Below are 21,335 nucleotides of genomic sequence, written 5' to 3'. Positions count from 1 at the left end.
ACTCTGGTTACACAGGATTTATGGCATTGGAAGGGTCTGTGCAGGAGGGATGTTTAAGATGAAATTTTGGTGCAGGTGAAGCACTGACTGAGAACCTTCTGCTGCTTACTGGTAAAATTGTTACCTAAAGGTGTTAGTGAGTGGGTTCTGTGCCAGAGCCTCTGGGTCCCAGAGCCAAAGGAATGGTTCATAGTCTGTGAGATGCATTTTACTGTACTATACAGATTCATTTGTACACACGTACATGGCGCTTGCTACATTCTGTAGCACATGGAGTATTGTGTTGTATCATTATTTCGTCATAATATAAATATAAATTTTTATACCTTTTTGTTGTGTTACTCAGGTTTTTTTTAAACTTCCATCACTTGTTTTTTGTGCATAGTGTTTCTTCTCTTTGCAGTTCTTTACATATTGCAAATCTTTACATGTCAGCTTATTTCATGTCAGCTATTTCATAAGGAGCTCACTGAGTTTTAGCAATTCAAATTAATAGCATGGTATGATGATTGGGGTACTACTTAGACTTCTTTTACACACACTGGCCCACTGAAACCTCAACAGTCATTAATCTTATTTGTCTCTAACCATGGGTGCTGTATAAATTTCCACTATTACATTTCTGAAGACAAACTAACCTGTTTGCAAAGTGCAAATTGAAATGCATTAGTGTCTGTTCTAAGTAATTATACTTGAAATAATTTCAGCTCGGTACAAGACGGGCAAAAAAGCATTAAAAGGCAGCCTACAAGTTCTGAATGCTTATTTTGTCAAATATGAAAGTCACATCACAAGTGATGTGCAGCCAGACAAAAACAAGAATTTTAGCTGATGAGAGATGAGAGGAAGGATGGAGCTGAAAGCCTCCTGTAAATTACATTGTTTTCTCTGAGCTGCAGTGTGTGACATCCCCTGGTTTGTGTTTCAGTTTGTCACGCATGTTGGTGGTACCTTAAAAATACAGAAATAGTAGTTTTACCTTGAAATCATGGCCAGTAGCTAGCTGATACATTTATATTTGATTTGAATAAGCTGAGTTGCTGAATCAGTAAGATACTCATGTGCAAAGCATAGTATACTAATTTTTCTATCACAGTTTTCTTTGCAATTAACATTATCACAAAATAAACATAAAACACAATCGGCACTTAATAACATTTTATAAATTAATCTCCAACAGAAAAAAATAGCTGTAATAGCATTTTAGCAGTGCTGTACTTTGTGAGAGCACCAGTTTTCCCAGCACAAGAATTGCACTGGGTAAAAAAAATTATTATAAATGGGGCAGCACTATTTTTGAAAATCCTGTACAGTTTATGATCTGTACAGCTCTGTTTATGATATTTGTCATATCATACCATTTGTTTAAGAGAAAAATAAGTTTCCTCGTTTTGCTAATGACAGATATTTAATATTTAATACTAAACATCCAGAGGCTTGCCTTGCCTATCAGGATGAAAATTAGGGTTTTCATTCAAAACAGGATCAGGAGAGTAAACAATCAATTTTCTAGGAAAAAGAACATATCTCTTTGTGCATTATATGTTTAAATACATTAGGAGTGGTAGCCTGAATGTGTAGGAGCTTCCTGTATATTTACAGTACTGATTCTAAGAAAGCTGAAGGAAACTAATCACTCTGACCTGCTTTTCTGGGAATGCAAGGTCTCAGAATGAAATCTACCATTCCTCTGGAGAGAAGATCCATGCACTTGGCAAAGAAAGCAAACTGGTGCCAAATTCTTGTCTTCTGACTTTGTTATAATAAAAGTTCACATGGCACTTTAAAAGTTGTGCTTAATCGAGAACACAATTTTGCTTAAAGCAATTAATTACATTTTTGGACAGGGTGTTTCCAAAGAATAATTCTTGTTCCAACAATCTGCAGCAGGGACCTTTGCAATCCTGCTGCAGTGAGCAGATGTGCAGTGTGATGCAAAATCAAAAAGCTGTACAGTTGCAGTTCACCAGCTAAAAGCCTATTTCCTTGCCTCCTCTGTGTTGATGTTTTTTCCCCTCCAAAACCAAACCATAACCAAAACAAAACCCTAAAGCAATAACAAGCAAACGACGTTGAGTTTTTCATCTGACAGATGTATGGCAGTGGGAGGGTTTAGACAGGGCAACTGCAATGCCTGTGTGGTGGCACTGCACTCCTTGGCTGTCTGTTACAGCCTCAGCCGATGGGGAACCGAGAGCTCCTCTCTGAGGTGTCAGGCACAATGATGTCATATTTTGCAGTGGAACAAACAGAACATGGTAAGGATGGAATACTGCAGAGCTTGCAGACATCCTTCCAGAAATGTTTATGCCTTAATCTGCTGGAATTCACCATAAAATGGCTTGTAAAGGCAATATGCTATCTAAGCAGCCTCTCCAGTTCTAGGAAACAGATGCAAAACAACTGCTCCTAGAATGGAAAAAAAGGGTAAGGTAAGCCTTAATTATGTTTTGACTGAACACAACCAAAAAAAAGAGAAAGAATCAGAGGAAAACAATCTTGACCCAAAAGGAGCTGCAAAAGCAAATGCTGAAGCACACGGGTCTGAGGTTGGGTGGGGAAAGGGGCTGTTAGAAATTCTGATGATATGTTTGTAGAAGGTTGTTGTTTAATCTCTGCCCTAAGAGCTGATGGATGGTCTAACAGATGAAAATTTGTTTCTCTTCAGAGGCTCGTTCTTTCAAAATGAGAATTTTAAGTGCACAGTGTTCTGACCTAAAACATTTCAATTCTAGCCTGAATTCCTATGCCAGCGGGGATTATGAGATCATGCTGTCTGTCAACTCCTCTTTCGTCCATCTGTTCCCCTCCTCCTTTTCTTGATAACTTCTCAACCTTCTGGCTAATTTCCACCAAATTTGACAAAGCAGAGATAGAATGGAGCCTGCAATTAATAATCTGTGATGAAAACTTTTATGGAAATTCCATGTCTGGGTAGAAAGAAAAATAAATTATTTCCTGCATTGATCATGGCCAAATGGAGCCCTGTTTTTAAGAGGTGGCCACTGGCCAGCACAGACGTAGCTCCAATCCTGCTCCAGAATGAGATGTAGTGCTGCTTCCCCAGGTGAACAGATGGGGACATAGGTTTGGGAAAGGCCACAAAGGAGGTGGGACATCATAGCTGTGTGAGTCTGGAAGGAGAGAGAGGAAGCAGTCACACAGGGAACTGAAGGCATGAGTTGCAGCAATCCAGGCAGACAATTTCATAGACAAAAGACAGGCAAACTTTTATCAGATGTATTTGTGAACTTCATTGACAGAGCTGCCTTTGGAGAGGGGAATTTTAAGAATTTTTCTAGGTGTTTAAAATTTGCTTTTACACAGGCATTTTTTTACATGAGTTACCCTGATATTTATTAAAAAAAAAACCAAAACCCCAAACCACAACACTGTGAAGCACAAGTCTGCAAAATACTACTATGGGAGAAGTTCATTTTGGTGCAAGTAACTGACTGAACTGAAACAGCAGGGCATTATGAAATAAGCTGGTGAATGCTTTTGTTCCTTCCCTGTTGGACAGACACAATGCACTCTATCTGCAAGATGATTTGAAAACTTCAGTCAGCCTGAATTGCAGCTGCAGATCAGACTGTAATCTGATGGGGAGGAATTCAACACTACAGCTCTTTTTGCCCATGAGAACTCACTGCCAGGTCAGGGTTTAGTCTAAAAATGTCTTGCACAGACCACATTATACCAGAAACCAACATTCTGCACTTTGCAAGTGATACAGGTGCTGATTTTGATCCAAAAAGCCTAACATGAGCTTGTCTTAGCTGTGCTAAGCTGCAAGGTTGCTCATTTCCCTGTGTTGGTTCATTTCAACAATTGCATTAAGTGAGATTAGAGAAGTTGGACATTTAGGACAAATAGTGGGAGGGCTCAACCACCCACATATGGACTGGGTCAATGCTTCATCAGGGTGAAATGTAGAGATAACATTTCTGGATACAATAAATTATTTCTTTTTAGAATAACTGGCCCTAAGAACCACAACAAAAAGAAATGCCATTCTGAATTTAGTCTTCAGCAGTGCAGAGGATCTAATTCAAGAGCTATTAGTGGGTGAGCTGCTCAATAGTAGCAACCACAATATAATTAAACTTAACACTAAGATGAATGCAAGACAAATAAAGCAAACAGATACTCAATTTTAAGAAAATGACTTATGCAAAAATGGGGAAAAATGCCAAAAAAACCCTAAATGAGCAGTTCCAAACCAAGAAGCCTGCAAACATCCATAAGGCTTAAAAATACAGTTCCAGAAGCCAAGGTAAAATGTCTGACATAAATAGAAAAACATGGCATAAACCAACCCCCTCCTTGTGTGACTCAATGAGAAATTTAAGAAGGCTATTGCAAGGCACATGGGGAAGCCCAGGAAAATGTGGCATGTAAAATGTAAAGGAAGTGAAGACAGCTAAACTCAAGGAGTGGCTGATAAAGGATGCTCAGAGTGTTAGTGACAAGTTTACATGACGCTCGTTTGAGAGCCGGCCTTTGCAATGCAGAGGTGCCACAATCTGGTGAGAACTTTTTGGTAACCTCACGGGCAGTGGCAGCCAAAAAGCCAGGATAACAGGGAGCTTTGTAAGGAAGGCACTGGAAATGAAGATTCCATAGAAAACCTTGGTACACCCATGCCCCGAGGACTCTGTGCAGTCTGGTCTCTGCACCCTGAGTGAGGCACAGGGATGCTGTAAAAGGTTCAGAGGAAGATGTTGGGAACAATCAGGGAATGGAGCACTGGAACAATGCGGGGAAGGGAGCACTGGCCCTACAGAGGCCAAATTTTGGAAGTCTCCAAACTGGAGAGGACAAAACTGAAGGAAAATGCTCTGGGGGTTTGTAAATCGCCATGAATACCACAGGTAAGGTACATGCAAAGGTGGCAGTGACCAAGTCCTAAAATGCGACTACGAGGAATCCTTTGATGGGTTTTAGAGAGAGCTACAAAACAATTAGGAAAGTGACTTTTCAAGCAGCACTTATTGACGTTCCGGGATGTTGCCTTGTGAAGTTATGTATGAGCATGTTCAAAAAGGCACCAGGCAAATCCAGGGATATTAAGCCCATTAATTACCGAAAGGGCCTAAGCAGGGGTGAAAACCAGCAACACAGCAACACAGGGTACGGATGTTGAAGCGCCCGCCGCTAGCCATGTCTGGGCTTCAAGGAAGCTGAAGGGCACAGCGCTCAAAGCTCGACGACATCAATTGCTCTCAGGTCTGCCCCATCCGCCCCTTCCCGTGTGCTGGGCAGGGAAAACAGCGAGGAATGGCCGCGGAGAGCGGAAGGGACGGGCCCGAGGGCGGCTGAGGGACCGAACCGAGCGATCCCGCCCCAGCCGAGCGCCCTGAGGGGAAGCGCGGCCCGGCCGTTGGAACCCCGCCCACGTGACGTCACCGGCCGGCGGGCCGCGCGCGAGGCGGAAGGCTGCGCGTGCCTGGGCGGAGCGGGCGCGCGCGCAAGCGCGGTGGGGGGAGCGGGGCGGGGACGCCGCGCGCGCGGCGGGCGGTTCGAGCTGCGGGAGCTTCCCTGAACCTCCCCTCAGCCTTCCCTGAGTCTTCTCGCACCCCTCCCTCGGCCTTCCCGCCCCTTACCCTTCCTAAGCCTCCTTCCAGCCCTCCCATAGCCTCCTCTCCTTTCCCTCAGCCTTCCCGCTTCTTTCCCTCAGCCCTCCCTGAGGCTCTCTTCAGCCTTCCCGCCATTTCCCGCCTCGCTGCCCTCCCCTCGAGCCGCCGCTGCGGCGGAGCGGAGCTCTGGGGTGAGTATGGAGCGGTGCTGCGGGCTCGGGACTCGCTCCCGGCGGGACGGGATCAGCCGCCGCCACCGCGCCCCCGCTCCCCTCCGACCTCTCGTCCCGGCCGGGGTCCCTGTGTGGCCGGAGGCTGCGGCTGCCCCGGGGGCGGGACGTGGCCCCTGAGGGCCCCACTCGTGCAGCCCGCGCGGGGCCGGGCATCGCGGGCGCTCCCGCAGGGCTCCCGAGCTGTTGTTTGTGGTGTTTGATGGCAGTGGCAGTGCCGCCGTGGCCCGGCGTGCCGCGCACAGGGCTGTGTGGGGGCCCGTTAATTCACAGAATCGGTAAGGTTGGAAGGGACCTTTGGAGACCATCCAGTCCAGCCCTCCTGCAGGGTCGCCTGGAGCTGGTTACCCAGGAACGCGCCCACATTGTTTTGGAGTGTCTCCATAGAGGGAGATTTCACGACCTCTCCGGGCAGCCTGTTCCAGTGCCCTGCCACCCTCAACGCAAAGCTCGAACTCATGTTAAAGTCAAACTCCTTGTGTTTTAGTTTATAGCCATTACTCCTTGTTAGTGGGCTCCACTGAAAAGAGTGTGGCAGCGTCCTCTTGACACCCATATTTTGAGGACAGCCGTTTTAAGCACGGAGGGCAGAGGACGCTTGGGGCGCTGCCCTGCGACGCAGAACTCTGCAACATTCTGTGTCATCTGCAGGCTCTGAGCTAAGTCAGACACATGGGGAACTTTAGAGGAATGGCTTTACTTGTTCAGCGCTCTAGGCTGGTAGAGTGGGGTTCCCAGGGGCAGTGTATGTTTTAGAAACAAATTATTAGGTAATATCAAGCTAAAAAAAGTCCCTTAGTATTACCAGATTATTGCAGACAAGGCCTCCTGGCTGTTGATAACTTGTCCTCTGTCCTTTGCTGTCTGTTACACACACTTTAGGGTCCCTAAGCTGATTATTTGTCTGCTAGGAAACACAAAAGCAGGAAACTCCCTTTTCATGTAAGTTGTGACTGTTTTCACAACGGTATTTTTATTTTAATTTACATTTTTTATAATTGATCAGAAAATCTGCAGTTTTATGTTGAGGTATTTATATATTAAAGCATTTCTTGTTCCATTTTCAGAGGAAACTTTAAAAGGTTTAGAAGACAAGATTCTGCTTGCTCTTGAGGTAAAAAAGCCCTTATAGCCAAGATCTTGAAGTGCAGTGTAACATCACTGTAGTTTTGTTTTTAGAACAAACTGAAAATCCTGATCATTTTGGAATATTTAAAATAATTTTGGGTGGTTTTTTAAATGCATGTGCAGAAAACCATGTAAGTAAAATCACTTTTGCAGGCCAATGAATTGCTCAATATTAACACCTGTTGCTTTTAAGTTAATAATACTATACTGTTTCCTTAATAAGTTTGTGTGAATTAAGGAAAAACATATGTGCTTGCAGTGGTCTGGGATGTAATTGATACAAAAATATGTCCTGGTTTGATCAACAAAATATATTACAATATCTGAAATAAAAATTGGTTTCAAGTCCTTGAATAGCCACTTTAATCCAAAACAGCCTTCAGGGGTTTTTTTGTTTGGTTTTTGTTTTTTTTTTTTTTTTTTTTGTGATCTGACACTTCCTTTTTCCTGTACAGACTCTTTTTATTAAAATACTGAATATTCATTTTAAATGGCAAAAAAATTAAAGCTGGAATAACACCCCAGATTTTTTCATGTATTTGGATCTTTTCTGCTTACAAAAATATTTTCATCATGAGCTGTGGAAAGGATTTTGTGGAAACTCTTAAAAAAATTGGATATCCAAAGGCTGATGAGCTTAATGGAGAAGATTTTGACTGGATGTTTGAATCTTCAGAAGACAAATCATTTTTGGAGTGGTTTTGTGGAAACATAAATGGGCAGCACGTGGTATCTGAAGAAGAACTGCAAGATTTTGATAATCTTCTCCAGCATGGAAAGGCTGTTTTGGAAGGAAATGCACTGGATGAAGTCCTTAAAACCATGGAGCCCACAGGTTCAACGAACAGTAGCCAAGAGGAGGACGAGGAAGAAGTGAAGAAATTAGAGGATGAACTTCAAACTCTTCAGAAGTTAAAAAACCTTCAAATTCATCGGCATAATAAGCTTCAGCTGTTGGTTGCTACAAACAGCCACTTGTTACAAACATTCCAAAGCAGAGAGGAAGAAGCACGGAAGGAATGGAAAGAAGGACTGGAAGTGTTTACTGCAGCAAATAATAAGCTTGACAATGAACTGCAGTCTCTTATAGCTGCAGTGAAGGAATTTGCCTCTTTCTTCACTGCTTCAGATTCAGAACAAGGGTTAGATGCACATCCACTGTTTTTTTCCCAAATTTCTTTGGACAGTTATTTGTCTGTGGAAGAACAAAGCACTGCAGCACTTACATCACACTTAAAAAAGCTTTTTTATGAAGGTATGTCTAAATGTGCTGAAAATTTACATGAAGGCAGCTTTCAACTTGAAGATTTAATCAAGCAAGTCCCTTTTGATGAGGCTAATGAAGTTTGTGAAGAGAGGCGAGAGATAGCCAGGCTCCAGGCAGCATATATTTGTGGTCAGAACCAGCTAATTCAGCTGCAGGCTGAAGAGGAGGGCATGAATTCAGCCATCAAGTGTGCAGAGAGCCTGCTGCAGTCCTTGGACAAGGTAAGGCACAAAGCTGGTAGAAGGTACTGCAGTTGTAAACAGACAGGCAAGTTCCACTGGACCTAGTGAAAGGAATTGCTGAGTTACTTTTATTTCAGTTACTTTTTTGTTGTGAAATTTCACTTTTATGAAGTTTTAGTCTTGCTCACAGAACTGTTTTTGTGAAATATCTTCAGTTTCCATAGTTAGAAGTTCTTCAGTTTGGTAGAGTACCTTTAATTTTACTTTCCAGCATTACTGCCTTTAAAATCCTAGAATTTATAGCACCTTTCTAGTTTAGTTTAACTTTGAATTTTCAAATTAAAACTGGCTCTTTGTACAGTAAATAGAATCTTAGCTTTGGTTGCAATTTTTGTGGTGCCAGGGAGCCAATATGATAAATGTATTCCTGTTTATATTGCATAGCATAAGCTTCAAAAGTTTTAGTTCATTCACTCAGGCACTGTACCAAATAAATGAATCTGATAGTTGAAGCCCCAGAAGTCTTTCAACAAGTGAGTGACAGGCAGATGTGGTTAGTGGAATTTGTGAAGAAATCATAATGAAAGGGAAGGTATTTGCTTATGCCAAACGTGGAATAACTTGAGGCATCATGTCAGTTTGTATGTTTTCATTTATGGATGACTAGTATATAGGACTTGATTGATTAGGGTAATTTGAAAAAGATTGATTCTGCCAGCAGTGTTGATATCTGACTGAATATAAAAAATTATGTTTGCTTGTGAGATTTCAGTTAGGGATGCTTGAAATAGGTGCTAGGTAAAATGCAGCTCTTTTATTTTTAACACAATAAACTGTTTCCTGACCCTGTGATAAAAAGAAATTACCTTTTACTGGAATATATTTATTATTTTCTTTGTTTATCTGTATTTGCATTATTTTGTAAAATTCTGTAAAACTAGTTGTGGAGTTTTAATTTAATTTTGTAGCTAAATGTAACATAAATACATAAGTCTTATATGAACTGAAGAAATGTTTGGGATGTGGCTTGGCAGGAACCATGAAGAAATTCACAAATATTTTGTTTTATGCAGGATATTGGACAACAGGAAAACATTGATGCTAAAATATCTAGTTTAAGTGCTGAAATTTCAGCAATTAAACAAGATATAGCTCAGATAAATAATGAAGAGCTGCTTCCCCTTCTTAAGAAGAAAGCACAACTTTTGACTGCACCAGTGGTGAAAGAATACTTAGATCACCAAATTGCTCGGCAGGACTGTTATGCTGCAATTCAAGATAAAATAGTCAGGCATTTGATAAGACAGAAAACATCATTTGAACTTATTCAGCTGGCCTGTGAAATGGAGAGGAAGAAACACCAGGAGTTCAGCCGCCAACTTGAGAATTTGGTAGAATCTCTGGAACAAAGCACTGATGAGTTACAGCAGCGACTACAGGTGATAGCTGAACGAACTGAGCAGGCAAAGCCAAGGAGCACTATTAGTCCAGAGGATGGTTTATCCTGGAGGTAAGTATTATAGTTGTTGGACTTGGAGTTTCTTTGAAATAATGCTGGGGAGATGAGATCAGGCAAGGTAAGCCTTGCTGCTGCCAAGTTCTTATTACTTGCTTTAGCTAATTAGAATTTTGAATTTTCAAGAACTGAAGCTTTCAACATGTGAAACTTGTTTCTTCCATGTCCTTTGAAATTCTTTGCAGGTTTGCCTGAGGAAAAACTGTTCAATTATCAGTCTTTTTAAGATTGCTGAAGCATTCCTAATTAATATTCATAGCATGAAGAATGTTTAAACCCAAGCCTAGCACCTCCTGATACTCGAGAGGTATAGATGTTAATAGCAGTGATTTCCCAGGCTGTGTGCACGGCCTCATAGGCTGAGTCCACAAAAACCCCCCATGTGGCAGGGGAGAGGAATGACTCCTTCGGACTGTGACGTGTTCAGCTCATTTTTACTGCTTGATTTGCCGTCTGGTTTGAGCGTCCTGGTACCCATGTAGGAGTCTGGTTTTTGACCATCAAAATAATTAAGTCTCCTTAAAGTTCAGGTGATACAGTTAAGGATGTGTGCTGAGCTGCTCTTCCATCAAGACAAACTTTTGATGTAATATATTGTATAATTATAGGTATGTTACTGTCAGACTCTTCCTCCTTCATTAGAATGATGCTTTAAGTGGTTTGTTTTTCCATAATTGATAAGTGATAGCTGAATATGGTTAGCCACAGTGAATAACTGGAAGAATTAGACAGCATTAATTTTACTCCTATTCTATGTTTGTGTGAGCTGTTACACTTTTGTTCAGGTTTATTATAAAGTCTCCAAATCAGTGAATGTTTCTGGCTACTTTTTTTTTTAGATAAAGAGCAGGCAAGTTGAAAGAATTAAAAATCTTACAGGGTTTGTAAACAGAAGACACTTGAAAGACATTCAATTACTTCTGAAATATAGCTCCTTCTCTTAATAAAGCCAATCTGATTTTATATTGGGGATCAGCTCCTGAAGATTTTGTTATGCAGAGGTGGTAGTGACATTTGGAGTATGTAAAGTTGTCTGTAATCTTACTGGGCCCGTTCCTGATGCAGTGTAGTGGTACACTTTGCTGTAGTGTGCAATGCTGCCTTTTGCATGACTTGTAACTAATTGGAGAATTTCTTAGCGGTCTCTTCACAGAGAGAGAGAAAACAGGAAATACTTCAGTAAGCTTGAAAATGTTACAAAGATTGTTCCTATTTCTCGTTGGCTGTTGAAGTCTGCTTTCATTCAGCACTTTAAAAAATCATCTTATTTTGCAGTTCTTGAAGTGTCAGGAAATAGTTGGCAAAAGCACACTGTCAACTTCTATTTGCATTCATGATGTACTTACTAACTGTAACTTTAATATTTCATTGCTGCTAATTTGATATTGAAATATTTTGGATTCCTATTAATCACTACTATATATAGATGGAATCTTGAAATCAGTGGGAGATAAAGCAGTGTTGTAAAAGTGCCCTCAGCAGAACTTACCTTACTCGTCCTCTGACTTCTCAACACACACGTGTTCTCTTAACTATTGATGATAGAGTGCTTAGAAAAGTTAAAGTATTTGTGTGTCTAACTTCACTTGTTATAGGCTGTATCAGCTCCTGGAAGGAGGAAGTAAAAAACAACAATTGTTTAAAACATACAAAAGCCTGGAGCAGATGGCTCAGAAGTTAAAGCACGACTGTGCCACAGTAGAAGATCAGCTGGCAGCATCTGCTCAGGAGCAGTCTCTCCTTGTGTCCAAACTGGAGGGGGATGTGGATGCCCTTCGTGGTGCTCTCTATTGTGGAACAAATCAGATACAGCTCCGGAGTCCGGTAAGCCCTTAATGATTTTTTTCAAATGACTTCATTGTTTATCATGTTCTTTTACTGATAAAAGTATAGTGTGAAGGCTCTAGACATGCAAACTGTCCCCACTTATTGGCAACAAATTTATTAACATAATGATGATGGATGCTGAACATTTACATTGTTCTTGGCCAATATTGGATTTTTATAAATGCTGGCAGGTAATAATTTTTTGGTTTCTGAGCAAACAGTTGCATCTAACTGAATTTCATTCAAAGGCATGTGCAGTCCTGTATTCCTGTAAGTCTCTGGTGTGGGGGATCCTTTGTCTGGGTGGGGTGTCACTGGAAAACTCATTTAAGTAGCTCTTTATTTCATATGGGCTTTCTGCCCATTTCTAAGACCCCAGTAGTATGCTTTGGCCCCTTAAAAGCCTGGCCATGGGTGGGTCATTTGGACAAAATAAAAATACCAGAATTTTGAAGGACAGCTGTAGTAGGACAATCCTGCTATACAGCTCTCAGATATTATGCTTAGAACGTCTTTCAAATGGGAACAGGGTTTGTTAAATGCACCTTGTTATGGTTTTTAAATCATTGTAGATACCTCAAAAATGCATCAAGGGAAATCTGTTACATAATACTTTCTTTGTTAATTACATAAAAATACATTTAACATTCATCTGTCAAATGAATTTACAGCATATAGAACAGTTTTTATTTAAAGATGAGACTGTAATTGGAACAGTATGTATTTAGGGATTGCACATTATTAAATCAAATACCTTCCTATTGATTTAAGTTACTACTTAAAATATGACATCTCGTTCTACTGCTACTGTTTCTCAAGAAAAGTAATTCCTTTAATAAGGGAATAATGTGCAAGTAGGTGATTAGTCTGCTTATACTGAACTATAACAAGAATGCCAGCTGGGAAAGTTGTAGCTGGTGTTTAATGATTTAATAGTGAAATTGATTTGGCTTTTTTGTTGTGTTTTCTTTGTTCCCTTTTAAGATTTAACTAGCAATGAAGACTTGTAATTGATAGAAAATGTTATTCACTCATGTCTCTAGGTCAAGTTCAGATTCTTATGGTCCTAACTCATCTGGTCAACAAGTAAATGAAATTACATTTGCATAATACAATATGAGTTCTGCTACATGGAGCTCAAAAATTATATACCTTGAGTGGAATCCCTTGTTATCTTTGCTTCTGGTTTTTGTGATTACTTTTTGATTACAAACAAATGGCTTCCCAAAGCAAGAAACCTTTCATATTTCTAGTTCAGCTAGTATATTAACAATAGAAAAGTAATAAATTTTTGTCTTTTTTATTTTTTGTTAGGAACTTACTGAGCAGTTTCACCAACTGGAAGTGAATGTAGATGAACTAAATAATCTCCTTAAGGATCTGGTTGCTGATCTGAAGTCAAAGAGAAGCTTTTTAGAGTCCAATAGGCTGCTTCAGATGGAAAGAGACTTGTATGTGTATTTTTTCAGAGATGAAGAGCAGTTGAAAGAGATGGTGGAGAGGCTTGAGCAGCAGTCTCAGGCTAAAGCCAGCGTTCTGGAAGATGAGAATTTCACAACCAGTGCAGTTCTTAATGTCTAAACATGCAATGTACTCTTAAGAAAGGAAAATGTTAATGTAAACTGTCTACGAGTTTATGGAATAAGGAGCATTAGCTTGTCAAGGCTGACACTTATGTGTCACTGCAGTGAATCTTAACTGCCATTGTTACCAGCTGAGATGGTGTGCTGCTCTATGGCTTCTTCTGCCTGCTGAATTCAATCTCAGTTTTGTCAGAACTCTTGGACATGAAGTAATTGTTGGATATTTGAAAGAAGTATGTTCAGGCTGCTCTTCTGCTAGCCTGTCTGTTCATTTCTGCTGCACACAGCATAGCATCAATAGGAACATGAAGAGCTTTCTGAACTGTAAAATGAATGTGGAGAAGGCATTCCAGATTTTGGAACAAGGATGTAATGTGCTCATAGTGAAGAGGAGAGTTCTCAAAGGCAGCAGATATTTCATGATTGTTTCCCTTACAGTTCTTCTAAGAAGACTTAGTTTTCTTAGAAATGTGTTGGAATATGTACCAGAATCTGTTTTAACTACCAAGGCCATCTGTTTTAAGACCATTCCAATATCTCTTAATTTAACTTATGGCCTATCTTCTCCATTGAAACCAGTCTATACTTATTGAGGCTTGTCAGTGAACAAGAATTTGAAATTTATCTTTTGTACTTCTGAGTTTGCCTTATAATTTATAATGATAGGCATTTCAATTCAGAGTGCTGATGCTTTCATACTTGTGTTTTCATGTGCATTGTTAGCCCATTTATCAAATTTTTATATAGCTTCCTAATATACCAATGGAACTAAATAGGCTTTTATAGTATGATAACTTCCAGTCTTTTATATTTTGATGGGATCAGCTCTGCTTGCTTTCAAGCACTGTACATATTGATGAAGGTTAGTATATTTGTTAAAATTCAGTAACAGTAGTCTTAAAACTATTTTGATGGCACTCTTTTAACTTCTATGTGATTATAACTTATTTTTAAATGTGTAATTTTTTTTAAACTTACTGGTTGGGTGTCTTTATGTCTGGATTTCATGCTGCTTAACTCTACACTTTGTGTATATTATTAAATGCCAAACTCTATCAATTCAGTTCAGTGTGGTTAATATTTATAGTGAATCTGTGTGGGTTTTTCTAGGCCTGTTCTCAGGCACGGTGTCTTGTTTGTATTTTCTGATGGGCTCTCATTTTGATCTGCCCCTGGGGCTGTGACTGCTGCTTCCCAGCCTGGGAAGTCAGGGAGCACTTTAACCCTGTGTAGGAAAGAAGTGTTGCTCTTGGGCATAGAAGTTAGGAGGAGTTGAGTGTAGGGAAGGATTGTGCTTCTGACTCCTGGAATGTCAGGGGAAAAGACAGCCATTCCACCTCTCACCCTTTCCTTCACATGCTTGCTGATTAGAACTAGATGGATATAGCCAGTGCTAATGCAGTATGATGGGTGTTCCTCTGAATTAGATACAAATATTTTCACTTTAAAGTATTAAAAGTTGCAATATACCTGTGGTGAGCCAAGAAAAATATATCCATGTAGGCAGAGGAACTGTTGTTTGCTGGTGGTTAAGTTTGACAGTCTGCTCATGCATTGGATCTAGTGGAAGAAGACCAAAGTAACAGGACTCCAGCTACTTGTATAGGAAGAATTTAGTCAACAGCAGGTTTTGGTAGAGTGATTGATTTGTACAGCTTGGATACTTGAAATATTTTTTAAAATGTTGTATATTTCTCTTGTGTTTGTGACAAGTTTTACACATTCTTCTTCTGGTCTAAGTGTAAAACAACAAGTCATCAGTGTGGATGCTGTTACTTGGGATTCTCCAGTGTGTGTTGTACCTAGGGATTCTCCCAAGTATTTAGTAGGTATTACAGAATATGGACTGGTCAGCTGTAAAACCAGCTTCTTTTCAGAAAAGGATAATATTTGCAACAACGGTAGCAGGGGTCAAAGCTTGTAGGGACTTTAAATGTTACTGACCAGCTCCTTAAATTAACAAGCTATAGTAGCTATTTTAGAGTTAATAATATATGGCAGTATTTGAATGCATCAATTAAACAAAATTTAAGAAAGTAGAGGTCTTTTATGAAAAATATTTTCTGAAACAGCGCATAACTAATGGCTGTATATTGTGATAGTATTGCTTGTTTCTTTAATCTTGTGTTGGCTTAATTTTGTCAATTACTTGAAAGTTCATTGTGTCTTTCCTGATAAAATCCAAGCACAAGTAACAGTAAATGTATCCATGTGCTAGATACATTCTAGTTTAAAGATGCTGGGAGGGAGGAAGTATCTCAGACATACTTCTTGTTTTATTTGTCAGATTTAATTTTCTTTTAGTACAAGTTAGCTGTACTTAGGACTGCTGATTTTTTAATTGGGGTATCAAAACACTATTTCAAAGACGTTTGCTTTTATAAATTATTATATTTTTATTTCCAATACAGTACTGATAGCCATGTGTGGGAGCAAATGTAATTTTCCATTGAGAATGAATGGCTAAACATGTTCACTATATTTTGTCTTTAATTTCAACAGAATATAAGTGAGGATTACTCATGGCCCTGATTAATTCATAATTTGTGTGTTCTGTGTTTAGGTTTAACCTTAGAAATGGAGCGGTACATAGGATGTGAGATTTCTAAAGTGCCTTTATCTAATATTGCACAGAGGATTATGACAGCTTTGCAGTCTATTCCTGTAGAAGCTCAGACTAACAGAGAAAATAACCAGAGTGAGTAAAATTTAGCCTGTGTTTTTTTGTTGAAAAATTGAAACACAACTGTATCAAACCTTTAGTCCCTGTTTTTAAATAGATGAAAAGCTGAGACTTCAGTTTTACAGGTTTAGAAAAGGAATTAAGTTGTTACTGTGACATTTGCTGGGACTTTTCCAATTCAATAATGATTGCAAGGAATGGTACCACCAAATTTTTTCTCTTTCTTTTCCTGCTATGTGGTACAGAATTATATGGGAATTTCAAACTGTTCCTTAAGTACTACAATGTTGTAAATTAGATGCATATATTAACTTGGACTAGATATTTAAAGGTCACTGGAGGTACTAGGAACTTAACAGGAAACCTGTGAGCTCTCCAGTCTCATGTCTGTCCTTAAAACACATATTCATTAGCAGTGTGCTCCTTGTGAAATTCTAGGGGGAAGAGTGAACAAAAGTCCCAGTGAAAGAACAAATTAGGTAATGTTAAAAGTGCCTCAGCAGATCCAGAACATTGTGGACACTAGGGAGGTTTTGCAAGGTGTAGGTTTTATTCTCAGTTCTGTGCAGATCACAGTCAGTCAAATTGTAGCTCTGGAAAGAAGTAGAAAGCTAAGAGTTTTGCTTAATTTCAGTTGTCTGTTTTTTCCTGAGAACTGAATCCTGGAATATTATCTGATCAATGGGCTTTAAATCTAACATTTATTCCTGTGTACATCGTGGTTCTGCAGCCACTGTTGTATATTAATTGTGGTTCAGGCTCCTCTTTCAGTAAAGTATTGGATCAGTGGAGCCTGGTGGTGAAGCAGTGACAAAGGTAATAGTTCATCACTGTGTAAATAACTGATACACATTTAAAGAAATGTGGAATGACTTAATTTTAAAATGCTACATTGTATATGGTACATCTGGGACCAAAACCCAGGTGATTTTAAAGAAAATTCTATCTCTTTTTAGCCTCAGTTTGATATTTTACTTCTCTTTCTACCTTGTCATTGTCTATACATATATATTTATATGTATGTATACACACACACATAGCTTTAGTGTGGGTCTGTAAAAAGAACTTTACTTCTCTTAAAAAACCAAACACAACTGCAAACCTCTGATGTTAGTTGGTCTGTCTCACACTGCATTGAACTGTATTTTATAGATAGATTCTTAAATTTTTAATTCTATTTAATGGAAAAAATGTTTGTCTTTAGAAGGTAAATATTGGGCTCAAATAGAACAAATATCTGCAATGTTGACCTAGTTGGTGAAATTCTGTGGTTATCCTGGCAGTGGAGCTCCGATCTTTCCATCAAGTCTTGAGGAGTTGGAAGGCAGGGATGGGTTTCTGCTGCCATCTGGTGATACTTTGCCATAATTCAGAAACTGGTAGTTGCAGATCTCTTCAGTACTGATTGCTGTGTGCTGGAGGAGAGAAATGTAATCCTCATCATCTTCTCTGGGGGTTGGATTTGTCAAGGAAAAGTGTCTAGCTGTAAAACAATTAAAAGCACTGAATGTAAACTCAAATACTATCATTCTTAATATCTCATATAAAATGTTGAGAAAACAAAGGTAAAATGTTTGAAGCTACAAATACAGCTGTGCCATATTGGCTGTTCTAACAGCTTAGGTTAGAAGTTTGAGCTGGAGCTCAATGTCTGATTATGCACTTACACCAACATGCATAAATAAGCTTATTTTCTTCTGTAGACAAAGGTTTTGATTTGTCCAGACAAGTGTTTTTAAGAACAGTTCTAGTAAATTGAAATAGGTTACCCTATGCTTTGTTTGATGTTGGTCAACACCGTTGCTGTTTCAGAAAGTATCTTGCTGCTGGTAATGCCAGTTCATAGCTGACAGCAGCAGTTTACTGTTGTACTCAGTAAGGGGGGGCAAAACACATACTCTGCCTGTGAGGTGTCTTTTGGCTGGGCAATAAGATAATCAAGACATAAAGGAATCCTCACTGCAAACTCTGGAGAGTCCTGCACTTCAGGGGAGTTCTCTTTTTCCCAGTTCCTGTTTCTGTGCCCACTGAGATAATTACTTCTAGCCTGTTACCCCTGGCTCCTTCATTCCAGGCTTCACTTGCTTCTCCTCTTCTTGGGACTTGTGGACAGTGTTAAGGCAGAAAGGAAATGCATGTCCTAATGGTTTCACTTGCCATGCTGTGAATCTGAGGTGCATTTGCAAAGCCTTCTTGGAACTGCAGCATCTGTGCTTTCAGAGCCATTTGCTAAAGGTCCCTTGCAGTTCAGTGGGGGCCCAGACTCCCAGCTGTGCTGTGCTCTGGTGGCCAGCCTGTTTCTCATGGGACTGTCACCTTATCTTCCTGTCAGTTTGTCAGGTCTGAAATCTCCTTAGTCTCTCTTACCTGGTCTGAAAATGCCTGTTCTGTTGCAAGATGAGCAATGTGAAAACATTATCCCCTGCAGGTGAAACATGGTCAGTTTGTAAAACATGATGTGCTAAACTCAAATACAAATAATGTTTGAACAAAAGTTTTGTGGAACACTGCTGCCAAATTCCAAGGAAACAGTTAAGCTGTGTGAAGTTTCTAGAGCTTGGATTTTTCTTTTTTTTTTTTCCTTCGTGTTCATACCCCCAGCTTTACTATGACCAAAATGAGTTATGTTTCCTTGAAAGAGGAAAGTTCACATAATTATGGAACTATAGTAATGCTTCCTCTGAATACCATGGAAAAGGTTTTTCTGCTTTGTAGTGAATTTTAAATAATTTTTTTCTTAATGGTGAAAGAGCAGTCTTTTAAGTATGCATATTTTGGAACCTGCAGGGCCCTTTTAAGCATGAATACTAACTTTACACTAACTTGATAAATGGTTGTCAAGGGAAATTTTTTTACAATTCTTTCAGGTTTGGTAAAAGTGTCAGTAATATAACCCTGTATGAAACCTAAGTTATATGGTCTGCTTGAAGATTCATTTGCATTGTAAATTGTTTCTTCTTTTTTAAAGGTATAGAGAAGACAAAGGAAAATAAACTAAGGGATAAGGATGCACATCTGAGAAATGGAAAGGCAAGCATTTAGTAAGATTGAAAACCACTAAAAGCAGTCTTTTTTGTAGTGGGTTTGAAGTTATAGATTGGTTCTTTCACAACAAGCTTTATCATGATACATTTTATACAGTCATAGTTCCGGTAACTTCCTCTGTCTTATTTTATACTTGGCCTGTATTTACCTATGAGAGTCTGGGCCCAGCTTCTGTTCTCTTTTCCCAGGAAGTTGGTCTGTTATAACAGGTCAATCAGAAATGAGGTTGCCACATTCAGAACCAGAGTTAAGAAATGTTCTCACACTCCTGTTACTGAACAATCATAAAGTGAGCTGATTTGTATGAAAAATTACTTTGTATTAGGATGATTAATATTGGGTTTAAAAATTTCTCTGAATTTGGTTTGGTGCGCATGAGAGTGAGTGCCAGTGCAAGAGTGGAAACAGATAACTCTGGCAGCCCCAGCTCAGGCTTTGCTTGTAAAATCTGTCTAGTTGATTGATGAGTTGCAGATGCTGCAACTAATCCCAGCTGTAAATTTCACAGCCTTCCTTACTCTTACTCTAGTGCATGTTGCACACTTCAATTCCATTCAGGTCACTCAAAATGAAGAAAACTGATGCCTTTTGTGGAATGAGATAGTTTCCTACAAGTTACACTGGCTCACAGGCACTCATGCAGCTGTGGGTGCACATGGATTGGAGTTGAACCCCTTTTTGTAATGATGATACTCTAATTTTGACTCGCTGCATCTAATGAGATCTTCCTACATTGACATAAATTATGGAACTGCATCCTGGGAGTCATTTTCTCTACTTCCAGCCGTGTCATTATTTCTAATAGAAATCAATTCTTCACAGAAGCTGCTGTTTCTCTGTGTGGTTAATTGTAGTTCCAGCTGTATTATTCTGACTCGATAATTAAATTCCTTTGTTTATATTTTTTGAATCTTTAAAAGAGAATTGCTTATTCCTGGTTCTATAATTACTAGAGTGTCCTAATTTAAATTCTGCTGTGTTAAATGATAAAACTATTTGCAGTTTGTCTGGAGAATGCACTTGAGTGAATTAGTTGTCCTTCTATGGCTCTTAAACATTTGGCCCTTTTGTGATCAGATTTTTCCCCTTCTGGTAGCTTTATAGTGCCCACCTTTTGATTAGCATTGCAAAAGTCCAATTAATTTGTCTTCATTTAGAACAGCCACTATTCATTCTGGTAGTAGCAGAAGCTGAATGAGCTTCCTTTTCCTGTTTACTTAGAATTGTACTTTGTAATTGTACTTTTACTGTAGAGTAGATCCTGTGATCTAAAGCAGTCTTAAGCCTTTTTCATCACTTGACTCTATAGTTCTAAGGTTTGGGAATATGAGAACTGGTTTGAGGAATATTGTGAAACCATAAAAAAGCACCAAACTTACTGGCTTTGTCATTCTGGCTTGCTCAGGCAATTCAGATGGGATGGAGTTAGACAGCCTCCATCAGTGGAGCTTTTGATCGGTGAAAACTGTATTGGGGACTGGAGGGAGCCCAGCAGGACCTGGTGGCTCCTTTGAAGGGAGGAGGTCTCAGTTTTTGCAGTGGTAATGACAGCAGATGATCCGAATGAGACTGGGCTAGTAGAGACCAAAATACAGTAATTATGAGACTTCAGTCACTTTCCAGTGGAGCTGATGAATATTAAGCTTATGTGTGGTGCTCCAACTGAAAATTAAGAGACAGCTGCTTTGTGGAACAGTTAGAGAACTCATGAGAAAAATTTGTTTTTATTTGATTCTGTGTGAGATCAGGTCCAAAACCGTCCCTGCTGACAGGTGCTCTTAAAGAGACTATAATCTTTTGGAAACATTGAAAGATAGGTAAGACAGTAATGCTTAATTTTCAACAAGAAAACTATATAAAATTGAAGGAACCTTTAAAAGAAATTATATGGAATTGCCCTCCAAATCCAGAACATTTGTAGGTAGTATAGGGATTTATTTATAGGCTAGTATAGGGAATATTGATGATTTGAAACGAATACTAAATTTTGTCTGGAAAAAGTAGTATGGCTAAGAGACAGTGTGAAGGAGACTACTAAAAATGTCATCATGCAAAAGTGTGAGCTTATCAGAATTTGTATTATTCTATACTTGCCTCATTTGACTAAGTTAAATGAAACATACAATGGTATAGTTCAAAATAACTGAGGAAAAGCTTGCAAAAGCATCACTAATACATAATTTTTTCAAATGCCTCAGGAATAGAAAGCTTGCCAGCTTCTCTGAGGCCTATTTGTGATTGAGGCATAAAAAGTATTGAGGGAAGATGCAAATGTGTCTACCTGTAAATAGTTAA

General features: G+C 39.3%; 2 protein-coding genes across 2 annotated transcripts in view; both read left to right on the top strand.

Moving 5' to 3' along the window:
- Positions 1 to 7,225: 7,225 nt before the first annotated feature.
- Positions 7,226 to 14,249, top strand: HAUS3 (HAUS augmin like complex subunit 3). The gene is made up of 4 exons (XM_084204966.1): positions 7,226 to 8,425; positions 9,460 to 9,896; positions 11,498 to 11,726; positions 13,044 to 14,249. Exons 1-4 carry the CDS (start codon positions 7,511 to 7,513, stop codon positions 13,308 to 13,310), a joined length of 1,848 nt encoding a protein of 615 aa, XP_084061092.1. The 5' UTR covers positions 7,226 to 7,510; the 3' UTR covers positions 13,311 to 14,249.
- The window catches only part of POLN (DNA polymerase nu), a gene marked incomplete at both ends in the record, with an annotated part of 90,428 nt that continues 82,710 nt past the window's right edge, over positions 13,618 to 21,335 (top strand). The window contains 2 exons of the mRNA XM_084205111.1: positions 13,618 to 13,681; positions 15,876 to 16,010. Of these exons, the coding sequence (XP_084061237.1) occupies positions 13,618 to 13,681; positions 15,876 to 16,010 (199 nt within the window). The remainder of the gene's footprint in view (positions 13,682 to 15,875; positions 16,011 to 21,335) is intronic.

This window comes from Fringilla coelebs (genome assembly GCF_963513975.1).
Source record: "Fringilla coelebs genome assembly, chromosome: 4".
NCBI lineage: Eukaryota > Metazoa > Chordata > Aves > Passeriformes > Fringillidae > Fringilla > Fringilla coelebs.
This window is presented reverse-complemented; position numbering and strand designations above follow the sequence as displayed.

Bases quoted from the DNA above. Each gene is read 5' to 3' on its own strand.
- HAUS3 (XM_084204966.1), top strand. From the start codon at position 7,511: ATGAGCTGTGGAAAGGATTTTGTGGAAACTCTTAAAAAAATTGGATAT. The intron at 8,426-9,459 runs GTAAGGCACAAA...TGTTTTATGCAG, and splicing joins TGCTGCAGTCCTTGGACAAG to GATATTGGACAACAGGAAAA. The intron at 9,897-11,497 runs GTAAGTATTATA...CACTTGTTATAG, and splicing joins GAGGATGGTTTATCCTGGAG to GCTGTATCAGCTCCTGGAAG.